At 40.1% G+C, this 12,801-nt stretch overlaps 2 protein-coding genes across 4 annotated transcripts in view; one reads left to right on the top strand and one right to left on the bottom strand.

Moving 5' to 3' along the window:
- Positions 1 to 639: 639 nt before the first annotated feature.
- On the bottom strand, positions 640 to 5,287 carry LOC117953998 (histone-binding protein N1/N2-like). Of its 3 annotated transcripts, none has more exons than XM_034887443.1 (14): positions 5,170 to 5,287; positions 4,934 to 5,044; positions 4,245 to 4,325; positions 4,002 to 4,102; positions 3,549 to 3,836; positions 3,339 to 3,436; positions 3,172 to 3,251; positions 3,009 to 3,082; positions 2,326 to 2,514; positions 2,084 to 2,226; positions 1,488 to 1,559; positions 1,256 to 1,348; positions 1,020 to 1,147; positions 640 to 823 (listed from the first exon to the last, which is right to left on the bottom strand). In XM_034887443.1, the coding sequence occupies exons 2-14, from the start codon at positions 5,032 to 5,034 to the stop codon at positions 817 to 819; spliced, it is 1,455 nt and encodes a 484-aa protein (XP_034743334.1). In that variant the 5' UTR covers positions 5,035 to 5,044; positions 5,170 to 5,287; the 3' UTR covers positions 640 to 816. The 3 variants fall into 3 exon arrangements, with proteins under 3 accessions (XP_034743334.1, XP_034743333.1, XP_034743335.1); XM_034887442.1 differs by having other exon boundaries at positions 5,174 to 5,283; XM_034887444.1 differs by having other exon boundaries at positions 3,339 to 3,421; positions 5,174 to 5,283.
- A 4,720-nt stretch (positions 5,288 to 10,007) lies between these two features.
- The window catches only part of prdx1 (peroxiredoxin 1), a 4,990-nt gene continuing 2,196 nt past the window's right edge, over positions 10,008 to 12,801 (top strand). Inside the window, exons 1-4 of the mRNA XM_034887457.1 lie at positions 10,008 to 10,221; positions 11,719 to 11,835; positions 12,032 to 12,185; positions 12,294 to 12,416. Of these exons, the coding sequence (XP_034743348.1) occupies positions 11,730 to 11,835; positions 12,032 to 12,185; positions 12,294 to 12,416 (383 nt within the window). The 5' untranslated portion in view covers positions 10,008 to 10,221; positions 11,719 to 11,729. The remainder of the gene's footprint in view (positions 10,222 to 11,718; positions 11,836 to 12,031; positions 12,186 to 12,293; positions 12,417 to 12,801) is intronic.

Below are 12,801 nucleotides of genomic sequence, written 5' to 3'. Positions count from 1 at the left end.
TGAGATGTGTGCTGTGAGGGTTAGCTCCGTCGAAGTTTTGGTCGTCCTTTAAGCATAAAAATACTTTTTCAATTTCCCCAGGTTGATACAGCACATTCATTAAAAAAAAAAACTTTAGTCCTAAAGTAAAACCATCAATACATGACCACTCCAGTGTGCTTGTTTCGCTAACTTGTGGAAGTTCTAAAAGTATGACAACTCAAAGCAAAAGTGACTTCACAGCAAACAACCTGGCTTGCCTTTGCGGGGAAGCACTGGTTTAATCAACCTAAAAAAAATAAAAAGGCTGCTTTCCATTTAAGTCTTGGTTCCAAGGCCCTGCTTATGTGCACGCTGGTTTAATGGGATATCGAAATCAATGATGCCGTAGGTAAGACTTAAAGCTAACTGATCCTATGTTCCAGTAGAACTACGTGGCACCACCTACAGCCTGTAGTGAAATTTGCAAAAATTACACAGCTCCCTGTTCAGATGCTACAATCAGGACCATGGGGGGGGGGTGTCTAACTGCATGTAAATGCTCACATGTGTAGGACTTCTCATCCAGTGTGCAGTTATGAGGCCTTATCATACAATACATCATTGCAGCTACTGTGAGCAATTTCTTCATATAAAAAAATAAAATCAGACTTGATTGAACAAGGTTTATCAAATATGTTCTTTATTAAATTGCAGAGGTTACATATGTGAATAAACACTAGCTTCACAAAAGTATAGAAAAAGATACACATAGCAAACAAGTATAGTGACATTAAGAGCTCAGCATGTCGATGATTCTCTTCTTGGGTGGAGGCAAAAACCAGGATGAGTCCAGCTTCACTGACTGGAAAGGAAGGAGTTTGAGTTAGACTCAACAGCAGAAAACAATGCTGTACACTACGAGCCTGATTTATCAGGCCCGTGAGTTAGGACGATCTGCTTTTCAACACTTGTTCTGAGCTATAAATGGTTAAAGCAGCATTAAATACAATTGTGGCCAGGTTGGTACCGTGACCATGTCAGCCAACACTGTCTCTTACTTCTTGACTTCCGTACTGTCGGCGTGTCCATTAGTGTCTCCGTTGGCTTTGTGAACACCGTTAGCGTGTCCATCATTCTGCTTCACCTTCTTAACGCCCTCCTTCACTGGACTCTCCTCTGGTTTCCTCTGAAATTTAGAAAGGTTCGCTTCAATTAAGCAATACTGTTGTGCAAAATATCTGTGCAAATCATTTTCTTCATTTTTAGATTCCAACAAGACATCAAGGCTCCTGACCTTCTTCCTGACCAGGTGGGAGATGTTAGAGACTGGAGCTGTGGAGGCGTGTTCATTGGTAGAGCTGACCTCGTTGGTTGACGTGCTGCTAATCTAGGTAGAGGACAGATCGCTTCACTTCAGTACTTAAGTGTGAAAAATAATATCAAATGTATAGGCAATACAATAGTATTCCTACCTACACACAATCGCCAGTATGAATGGTTTCTACAGTATTCCCTTCAGATGTTACCTTTGAGCTGGATGAGGAGTCCCCGTTGTGCACAGTGGAGCCAGGGAATGCAGAGGAAGTAGAGCCTCCGTCCTGACCGTTACATTCAATTAGAGTTAGAAACTTTTATAAAGTTGCTCTTGTTGGTTTAAAACAGTGAGTCTCAAATGAGGTCTCAAGTTTGGGTTGAATACATCTTCTATACAGGAAAGAATGGCAAAAAATAAAACAAAACCAAGGCCCAGTGATTCCCTCCATGGGGCGGACACGTCTTAGACTCCTGAAAGCTGACACATGACAGCCCAGTGCCACCTTCCTGTACAACACCAGTTGAGACCTCGGTGTAAAGGCTGTCAGCAACAGCAGAGTGTGGCAGCGAGCAATAAAACGGGGGCTCTTTCCCAATATTATCCCCTACATCTGCCTCCCATTATTTTGTGGCCATATTATGTAAGAACATGTGGCTAACTAATCCCACAATTCAATTTTGTTCATTTGATAAATGTTAAAAAAAAGATTAATAAATGGCCCAAAAGGCCTCTAGGGATTGCCATGTAGTGACATCACAAACCATGCCTCTTTATATTGTAAAGAAAGCAAGACCATCCGTAACTCACCAGTGCCCCCTTTAGACCCTCTGTGGCGTCCTCCACCTTGTCCTGGATCTCTGGCAGCAGAGCCTTCAGCTCCTCCATCTCCTTCCTCTCCTCTGGCAGCGCCTCGGGGCCCTCGGCCTTGTCCAGCAGCTCCTGCAGTTTGTCTGCCAGACACGGTGGGAATGTTGGCACATGTCAAACCACTTCAAGGCATTGGTCATGTCTGCCGCTACACTGAAAATGTGGAAGCCATCCCAGCTTACCCAGCCTGCTCCTAATGACAGAGATGGAGCTCTTCAGCTCCTCGATGGCCTGGCTGTACTGGAGATCCAAGCTGTAGGTCAGACCCAGCTGGTAGTGAGTCTCAGCAAGCAGACGGCTGTCTGAGTCCAGGTGCTTCACCTGCAACCTCAGACACTCCTGGAAATCCTCCAACGCCTGTGTGTAATTTCCTGGAAGAGAGGCAGCAACTAAAGACATCTCAAGGAAACAACGGCAAGTTCAGGAGGAAAAAACTGATTTGAGACATGTCCATTTTCCTAAGTTACTGTACAGTCTGAAGGCAGAATTTAGGGTCCAAACAAAAGTCTGTTAAAGGATTCATCTATTAAATATGATTTAGTGTGGTAGAAATCCATAGTATGTAGGCTTTAACATGCATGTTCTAGCTAAGAACATGACCATCCCTGTACAATTTCAGACAGTGGTCAATATAGTGAATATGCCCAGCAATGTCCAAAAAAAAACTGCTGGTTTTGTGCATTCAGCAGTTGTTGAATTTACAGCAATATAAGGAGAAAAGAAGCAAATCCTCACGTGATGCTAGAACCAGAAAGGGGTTGGCATTTTTCCGACGATAAATATTTCAGCCCTACAAAAGTCATCCGACTGCAGGTGTTACAACAAGGAAGTGCACAAAGCTGGAGACTCAGTGATTTGTTAGTACCTGATTCAGAAGAAACTTCACCCAGTTTCAAGTGAGTCTGGGCTGCCATGAGTTGATCCTCCTTAGCCTCTTTCCTTTTATTTTGAATAAAAAGGACAACCAGTGAGCGTCACATTCAGATCCTCCCAATATTGGCTCAGCACACAGCCAGCATTTCCATTACCTTTTATAGATGACTTTAGCTACTTCCAACATCTCCCAGGCGAGCTGCAGGTTTCCCACCTCTTCCTCCTCGTCACTGTCCTGAGACACACAAAAAAATCATCAGAATTCAATCACACGTTCGGCCGAGCCATTTTTACGTGTACTTTAGTCAATCGAGTCAAGTACCTTCTCAGCAGCGCCATCTTCTTGCTCTTCTGCATCACCCTCCATTTCTACATCACAGTCTTCTTCCTCCTCCTCCTCCTCATCTGAAACATCATTATTTAGATAAATTAGGCAACATATTACAACCATCAGAAAGCTCTCTCCAATAAAAGGTCTGTAGAATTCCGTTAAAGAACAGAAAGAATAAAAAACAAAAAAAATTGAAGTCACCTTCCGTTTTCTCTTCCTTGTCTCCCGATTCTTCCCGGGCTTCCTTGTCGTTTTCTACGTTGTCTTTACTTTCATTGACCTCGCTTTTGTTCTCATCTTTCTTTTTACTGCTCTGTTGCTCATCACAACCCTCGGCCTTCTCCCCCTCGCCTTCGGCCTTCTCCCCCTCGCCTTCGGCCTTCTCCCCCTCGCCTTCGGCCTTCTCCCCTTCAACCTTGTCTGAGTCCTTGTGTTTTTTCTCGGCCATGGCGTCGTACACCTGAACTCTCAGCTCATCTCTGGTCTTTTCTGTTGAAAAGAGAGGACAGTTAGGATGAGCTGTGTAAACAGCTTCCATAATAAAAAAAAAAAAAAAAAAAAAAAAAAAAAATCACTGCTCAACCTGCACCTAAATGAGCCAAAAAAGAAAGATGAAAATGACCGTTTTTTTTTTAGGTTAAATTATTCCCTCACCATCAATGTTTTCTGTGCTGTCAACGTTTGAGTCCTTGGGTTTTTCTTCATCCTCCTCCGGTACTCCTTCCAGAGCATTACCTAGGACAGAGTTCTCCATCCTACAACAAGGATGGAGAGTAAGGTTGGCATTTCCAGAAGTTTTTTAAATAAAAATAAAAAAATAGACATGCATAGCCTAGCACGAGCCTAAACTAGGCTCTATTCCTATTCTAAAAAATGACTTAAGACTGATGAGTTTACCGTGCCAAATCCAGCAGCGCTTTACCACACCAGAAGAAAGCCTCTCCACACTCGTCTGCTGTGTCTCCATACTTTTTAGCTCTGGCAAAAGAAAAATTAAGATGTAATGTCAGATTACAATGAGTACAAAAGCACACATGGAAAACACAGAGGCATAATGTTCCCCTTCAGTTGCGTAATACACCTCGAACTTCCATTACAAACAGCAGGAAATGCTTTCTATCTCAAGCTATTATATACTCATTGCATAGAAAGGCTGTTTTTATCTACTTATTTATTTTATTTTATGTTTTCTATTGTCATTAACTGTTCAATTAATGTTTAAGATGTTTGTAAAATTTAAAGATAATTACAAAAAAAAAAAAAAAAAAAAAAGGAAATTAATCTGCACATCTGTGATAAATCCACCTGCAACTGCAAACACCTATGTGCATCATTATTTTTTATTTTAAAATATTTCACTCACTCCGCTGTATTTTAAGGATTAATGTTGGGGCTTGTCATACTTTTTAGTTATTTTCATATAAGCTTTAAAAAAAAAAACATATTCAAGTGTAAGCGTGTCGCCGCACTGCTGACTATTATCTGGTTGTTTAAAGTAGTTGAAGGCCCTTTAGCTGCAGCGGTTTGATGCTTCAGTAGATACTGTTGTCTGATAACTGACATAGATAACTATTTAACTAACTCACAGCATGCCGCAGGCCTCCTGCAGGGCGTTCACTGCCTCCACCACCTTCCCCATCACCAGGTGCTTCTTGCCCGTGCCGATTAGTTTGTTGGCCTCCTCCATGTTAGCGACACTGGACACAAAGAAAACGACTTGTCAACTTGACTCTACGAACCAAAAGTCGAACCCAAACACAAGTTGGGCCGGTAAATATGTATTCTGTGTAAAAGCACTGCAAGTCTTACAGTGACAAATTACATACCTTGTCCGAAAAAATGACGAGTGAAAGGGTGATTTGTGTCTTAGGTCGTCCCTGCAACTTAGGCTGACTGCTCCATTGTTTCAATTTGGCGCGAAATATTGTTGCTCTTTCCGGTCCATTTCCGGGTTCATAAACTAGCGCGGGATCATTCTTAAAGGCACAGAGCAAATGTAGCCCATGACAAGATGATGGCAAGAACTCCCACTGCTTGTACCTTAGACCCTTTGCTGCTGCTGCTGCTACAACTACTACTACTACTACTACTACTACTACTGTGTATATGGAGTCCTAGAGTGTTCAACATTAAATAAATATGACATTTTAAAATACTAATATCCTTTGAATACGAAAAAATACGGTACAATGCAACAAAACGTGGGATAATTCTTAAAGGCACAAAGCAAATGTAGACTGTGACGAGATGATGCCATGTTCTCCCACTGATTGTATAATTTTTACTACTACTACTGCAATAGCTACTACTAATTGTAGTCTATGTGTATATGTGTGTTTGTAACTACTGTAATATATACACAGTACAGGCTAAAAGTTTGGAACCACCTTCTCATTCAATGCGGCATTACAACCATGAATGAACACATATGGACTAATTGTACATAACAAAAAAGTGTGAAATAACTGTAATCATGTCTTATTTTCTAGTTTCTTCTAAGTAGCCTCCCTTTGCTTTTTTGATAGTGCCGCAAACCCTTGGTGTTCTCTCAATGAGCTTCATGAGGTAGTCACCTGAAATGGTTTTCACTTCACAGGTGTGCCTTTTCAGGATTAATTAGTGGAATCTTTTGCCTTATTAGTCGCATTGAGACCATCAGTTGTGTTGTGCAGAAGTCAAGTTGATACAAAGCTGACAGCCCTATTCGACAACTGTTAGAATTCATATTATGGCATGAACCAATCAGCTAAGTAAAGAAAAAAGAGTTACTTTAAGAAATGTGATGGTGTGGGGGTGTTTTGCTTGTGACACTGTTGGGGATTCATTCAAAATTGAAGGCATACTGACCCAGCATGGCTACCACAGCATCCTGCAGCGGCATGTCATACCACCCGGTTTACGTTTAGTTGGACCATCATTTATTTTTCAACAGGACAATGAACCCAAACACACCTCCAGGCTGTGTAAGGGTTATTTGACCAAGAAAGAGAGTGATGGAGTGCTGCGCCTCCACAGTCACCGGACCTGAACCCAATCAACATGGTTTGGGGTGTGCTGAGCATTGTGGGAACTCCTTCAAGACTGTTGGGAAACCATTTCAGGTAACTACTTCTTGAAGCTCATAAAGAGAATACCAAGAGTGTGCAAAGCAGTAATCAGAGCAAAGGCTGGCTACTTTACTTAACAAGAATACAAGTCATATTTTCAGGTATTTCACAGTTTTGTTAATACATAATTCAAAATGTGTTTATTCATAGTTTTGATGCCTTCAGGGATAATGTACAATGTAAATAGTCATGAAAAAAAAGAAAATACATTCATTGAGAAGGTGTGTCCAAACTTTTGTCCTTTACCATACATACATATATATACGTACAGTATATATACGAAGCCACATACTGAGTGCTGATGTCATCTGTGTGTGTGAAGAACAGGGATTGCCCTCCTCTCCTCATAAGCTCCTCCTGCTGGCTCCACTCCACTCCCTGCCTCCCTGGTCTAGACAAGTCTGGACCTGGCATCCAATCAACCTCACACGGAGACAATCCCACTTATCCCTCCTCAGACTGTCATAATTAAAGACAACAGCTATAATTACACAGTAAAATCTACCAAGACAACACACCAAAGCTTGTTTAACTCACAATTATTTCAATCAGAGGCCGTTCGAGTGGAAATATTCTTGGTGGAATTCATTTTAGGTAAAAGCTAAAATGCAGAAAACTGAAGGTAAAGAGGACAGGAGTATAATTTTTTTCTTTAAAGGTTCAACCACTCTCATGTTGTCTGTTAAATATACAGCTAGCAGCCAGTTAGCTTATTTTAGACTGGATACATGGGCAGCTAGTTCCCCATAGCGAGGCTCCGTCCAAAGGTAACAAAATGTGTACAACTTAAACAAAGGAGATATAATGTGTTTGAACTTTAAAGTTACATGCTCGTAGGCGAGTTTTGTTACCTTTGGACAAAGCCAGGCTAGCTGTATCCCCCTATTTCCTGTCTAAATGCTAAGCCAAGCTAACAAGCACATTTCCCAAAGTGTCATTCATTCATCCAACGACGAAGTCCTTTCAATGTGAAGACATTGTGAACTGGTCCAATTTTCTTTTCTTGTTGAAATCAACATTTCCTCCAACTGTTTTAAAATACTTTGCAATATCCTTTAGGATCTGTTGCTTCCATTTGTTAGAGCTGATAACAATACACCTTTTGATGAAAATCCCCCAGAGAAGTGGTGCACTATATACCATTGATCCATCATTGAACAATACGTGAAGCCTTTATACATGTTTGTTTACCCTCACCGTTATGGACTTTAAACTGGTAATTATTCAAAAAGAGCACATACATAACTGCGTTTATTTACCAATATTTGATTGAAAATATGAATACTTTGCAAAAGTTTTCATCGGTTTAAAATAATTGTTTTGATTATTTGCACGGCTAAACATGACCAAAAGGATGGGCCCTTCAAACATCCAGCTGCTTTGGAACCAGCAGTTGAGCAGATGCACTAATTATGGGTATATTGTAAAAACAGGAGATCAACACAGGTCTACGTTTGATCACTAGCCCACCGCGGTGCTTCTAACAAGAGGTAATTGTGTGTCCCCTCTTATCTGGCCCTTGATGTGGTGCTCCTGGCAACAGCATGCAAAGACGTCGCTTGGTGACCGCAGAGAATGGAGGCACGTTGGAGGGGCTGTTAGCAGATAACAACCTCTTTCTGTTCATGTTATATAGGCTCAGGTGAACTAATACAATGCAAGTTTCTCTTATCTACAAATGATGGTTTGAAGACCCACAGTAGGTCTATGCAAGCATTTTATTTATTTTTTTTAGATATTTGATTTGTGATAAAATTGTGCTCATGTAGTTAGGAATTTCTCAAAAGGTCCACTCAGAGTGATAGAGAAGCTCTGGGTCCACTAAACCATATCTACTATCTAGCTAGTTTGACATAAAACTCAATGACAAAACTACAATGCAATTTGTGCCCACAGCATGTGGCACTGTGACACCAGCTTCACTTCCCTTTCATTGTGTTTTCACTCCTAGGAGGGGTGTGTTTGTCACACACAAAGGTTGTTGTTCAGTATATTAGTGTTGGGTGTAAATTAGATATGGAAAATATGTACAGATCTTTGCAGTCAGCAGTCAGAGCTTTACACTTTTGTCCAACAATCTGAAGTATACATTTAACCTTAAGTGAAGATTTGGGAATAGTAGATGCAATCAATGGGAAAAATTCACTTTTTTTTCATGAACTATAAACATACGTCTTGATTTATGATGATGAAATAATAGAAAATGTCTCACCCTGTCCTGTGGCGTCTCAGTGTGACATTTGGACTCTACAGCCAATCCTTAAAGAGGGCAGACATATAGCGCATGACATCACCAATCAAAAGGATATCACCCACATACCTTATTATTTACCATGTTAACAGAAATCATGTCATATTTGTAAAACCAGCAAAAAAACGGTGAAAGATAAACAGACAAACATACATTAAAAAAGCAAACTAATTATATATATATATGCATATACATATTTATAATTATCATCTATAACAGACAATCTGTTCATTTAAATCCTTTTTTCATTGTAACTGCTGCCAGTGTAAACATTTACAACAGTTGCTGTTCCTCTGGCTTGTCTTAAAGTGAGCAGAGGTGAGGAGGAAATGAGAAGGAAAAATGTCTTCTGCAGCCCACAGTCTTCTGCAGCCCCAGGATAAGCACAAGATGTTGCAACAGTGCACCGCCCATGCAGTAAATCCCAGCGTAAATAAAAAAGAGCTTGAAAGTTCTTGACTTTGCAGGAAACATGGAGTAACTGCCCAGCATGTGCAACAGTCTTAGAGAGCTTAACACAATGAAGAATGGGAAATGTAAAGTGTATACAAAGTGTGTTGAATTTGTTCTATGTGCTTCAAAAACAATGGTGCTAGTGTTCGTATCCGTTTTGGGAAACTGCTGATTCCTTAAAATGAGTTCCTTTAGATTCCTCTGAAATGTCTAGGGAAAATGTAAACTCTATCACAATGCAAAAAAATAACTTTAATGTTGAATGTGACCTTATTATCTTCTGCAAGGCCATGTCTGAGGGTCTCAGCCCTGGGCAGAAGTTCAAAAAAATTGGAGTAGTCTGTTCATTAAACAAAGAGGAAAAGACTAAATCAAAAAGGGGGGTGGGGGTTGGATGGAGTGATTGGGAATTTAATGAACAGGGAAGTAAATCAGTAAATCATTGATAAGGCACTAAGATGCTGCAACTGAGAGCCAAGGTTGCAGCAGCAATGTGAAAGCGTTGTTTAACGTCTGTCTGCTCATGATGACTGTGTATAGCTGAGTCATATGATGAAACCTCATGACTGTAACCCCTGTGGCTGTGTACCTTGGATGAGGATACAAAACGTAAAAATAATACTTGTCCTTTTTTTAAAAGTATTAATAGATTCAGTGTTCTTCATCACAACTGGCTGTAGAACCAATCTAGAAAGGGAAGGTTGTCCTATCCATCTGACTAGTGAAGATGGATGAAATATAGAGGTCCCACAAGGATTAGTCCGTGTTAGACTTGTAATAAGAATTATTGTTATGTGAAGACTACATACACAAATGCCTCGTGTGGATTCACAAGAAATAGCAACATGTTTTCAGAGAAGTCCTAAGGAAAATTGCAAAGTCATGCCGGTGTGGTGGAAGGTTGATATTGGGGAACTGGACTGAAGTGAGCTGTAGTCACGTTCTGCGAAATGTACACGTCTTATCGCGAGAAATGAACCGTGGTATAAATTCCTCAATCGAGCTTGCCAGCTCGTTCACTCTCCTCTCCTGGTTCTGTTGGTGTGGACCGATCAAAGCTGAGGTAGGCCTATGTGTTATAGAATACAGTTAGTTATGCTTTTCTCGTGCTGTTTTACAGCTTAAGTTTGTTTTTCAAAGTGTTCATTTGTTCGGTTTATTTATTCTGCTCTACGAGTTTAGTTGCGAAGCTTTGGCTGAATTCGCAGTTCAACAAGTGGGTTTTCACCAAATGATGATCTTGTTCATTTTGAAAAAATGTATAGTAGCCTAGTAAGTAAGTTTTTATAAGTAGCCTAGATATTATAAGAAAAATGTGAATTTATTGCTAGTTTGTTTTTTGTTAAAGTTTCCACCGACGGAAACTAGACTTACCGGTTCCTCTAAAATCTTTTTTTTTTGTCTGCTTAAATTGACGTTAATGTTAACGTAAAACTAATTTAGTGAAATAACCAAATGCACTCGGGCTTTTTCAGTTTTTACCTAGACCATTGAACACAGGTGGGCAAGTTCATGAAAAAGTAAGCAACCAGGGATAGCCTACGTATCAAGAAAAGAAATTGTAGATATCCATATGCGGAAACACCTGTGTAATTAGACTGAGAAGTGGAAATGGTTCATTGGTTTTGGTTGTTTCCAGTTGAAGCTCTCAGTTCAAGTGCTTGGTGTTGAAATAACAACAGCGGTCTGATGGGAACACAATGAATTAAACAGTTACTAGATCAGATATCAGTCAGTAGTTTTCAATTTTGAGTTCATCAAAAATCTTCAGTCTTTCATCTCTCTATGCTTACATAGTAACTATACAGTACAATGCTACTTCCATGTGACACTAATATTATGATTATGGGCCACATAAAATTATTAACTATTTGATAGTTATAATATCTAATATATCTAGATAATCTATTGATCTTTTTACATTATTTTCTTTATAGAGAAAATTGTTTTTAATGTGAGGATTAGCTTTTTTGTCTTCATCTTATATAATGGCAACTTAATGTTTTTTTGACTGCTGGTCAAATACAATTTATAACTTCAGTATGCCACTCACTGTGGGCTCTGGATATGTACATTTAGGTTTTTTCTTGTTAATTTTTATTCATTTGCAGTTGCAGTAAACGATGCATCAACAGAGTCCCTTTCATTTTTCAATCCCACCCATCCCAGAGACCCTTACATCTTAATAACAGATTTATAAACTCTGATTGGTTTTAGCTAACAGTCCGTACATATGGGAAAGTAATAAACAAATAACTCGGATAAAATAATAATTGGAAATTTACCTTTTTACTGTTTTCCGACAGATTACATAAAATAAATTTCTCAATTTAATCAGCAGATCAGAAAATTCATCAAATTATTAGTTGCAGCCCTAAATGGGACTTTTTTTTTTATAGATAGAGTGAGATCAAATTGGAGGAAGGGTTCTGCTTTATTTATGATTCTACACCAAAGCAACAATGAACAGCTGTTTTGTGAACTGCTTGATCAACAATGAACGGCTGTTTTGTGAACTGCTTGTTTAACACCTAGACCTTTTTCTTCTTCTGTTATCCAGTTAGACTGAAGATGGCTGCAGGCAAGGCTCAAATTGGAAAGCTGGCCCCAGACTTCACCGCTAAGGCGGTGATGCCAGACGGGCAGTTCAACGACCTGAAGCTGTCAGACTACAGAGGTATACCTCCGCCTGTGTCTCATCCTCTGTTGAGTGGAGGACATGTTTTGATGACGCTCTCTCCTGGAGTGTGATTCACTGCTTTGTGGTTCCACAATACATTGAATAGACATTAATTTACACTACTAAAGACCGTAGGTTCATTGTCGCATTTGAAATGCAATAGCCTTATTTGTTGTCTTTCCCTTTGGTGCAGGGAAATACGTTATCTTTTTCTTCTATCCACTGGACTTTACCTTTGTGTGTCCAACGGAGATCATCGCTTTCAGTGACGCAGCCGAGGACTTCAGGAAGATCGGCTGTGAGATCATCGCCGCCTCTGTTGACTCACACTTCTCCCATTTCGCATGGTATTTAAAAGCTTTTTTTTTTTTTTTTATTTTTTTTTTTACAGTGATTGTTTATGGATTCATTCTAGCAAACTCCTCACTATTTCATTTTGGTTTGTGTTCTCAAAGGACCAACACACCACGAAAGCAGGGCGGTCTGGGTGCCATGAAGATTCCCCTGGTATCTGACACACGGCGCACCATCTCCACAGATTATGGTGTCCTGAAGGAGGACGAGGGCATCGCCTACAGGTGGGTTTAACAATGTGGAGTTTCAGTGTGCTGCGAGATAGATTAGAAACCATAAAGCTAGTGTTATGGCGGTTTTCCACTGCGTGGTATCTACTCGACTCGCCTCGGGTCTACTCGCTTTTTTTGGTTTTCCATTACGAAAAAAAGTCCCTGGGACCTGCTACCAGGTACTTTTTTTAGTACTACCTCAGTCGAGGTTCCAAGCGAGCCGAGGCGAGCCCAAAAGGTGACTTGGAAACCTGCAGACTACTGGTTGGTCGTCACTTATTACTGCGTTTTTAGCAAACAAGAGTGTGGAGTGTGTTTTCAGAACAAACGGGACATTTAAAACAAATCAAGTCGGACACCGACAGATTATCCACTTTCTGCACTATTCTCACTTTTC

This window comes from Etheostoma cragini, chromosome 12, assembly GCF_013103735.1.
Source record: "Etheostoma cragini isolate CJK2018 chromosome 12, CSU_Ecrag_1.0, whole genome shotgun sequence".
In the NCBI taxonomy this organism is placed as follows: domain Eukaryota; kingdom Metazoa; phylum Chordata; class Actinopteri; order Perciformes; family Percidae; genus Etheostoma; species Etheostoma cragini.
Note: the sequence above shows the minus strand (reverse complement) of the source record. Positions and strands in the feature narration are given on the sequence as shown.

What these genes read in the sequence shown, in the direction of transcription:
- LOC117953998 (XM_034887443.1), bottom strand. Translation starts at nt 5,034, where the DNA reads ATGGAGGAGGCCAACAAACTAATCGGCACGGGCAAGAAGCACCTGGTG. An exon ending in CAGGAGGCCTGCGGCATGCT is followed by an intron (nt 4,326 to 4,933) that starts GTGAGTTAGTTA and finishes TTCTTTTGCCAG; the next exon opens with AGCTAAAAAGTATGGAGACA. An exon ending in AAGATGGCGCTGCTGAGAAG is followed by an intron (nt 3,252 to 3,338) that starts GTACTTGACTCG and finishes TGTGTGTCTCAG; the next exon opens with GACAGTGACGAGGAGGAAGA.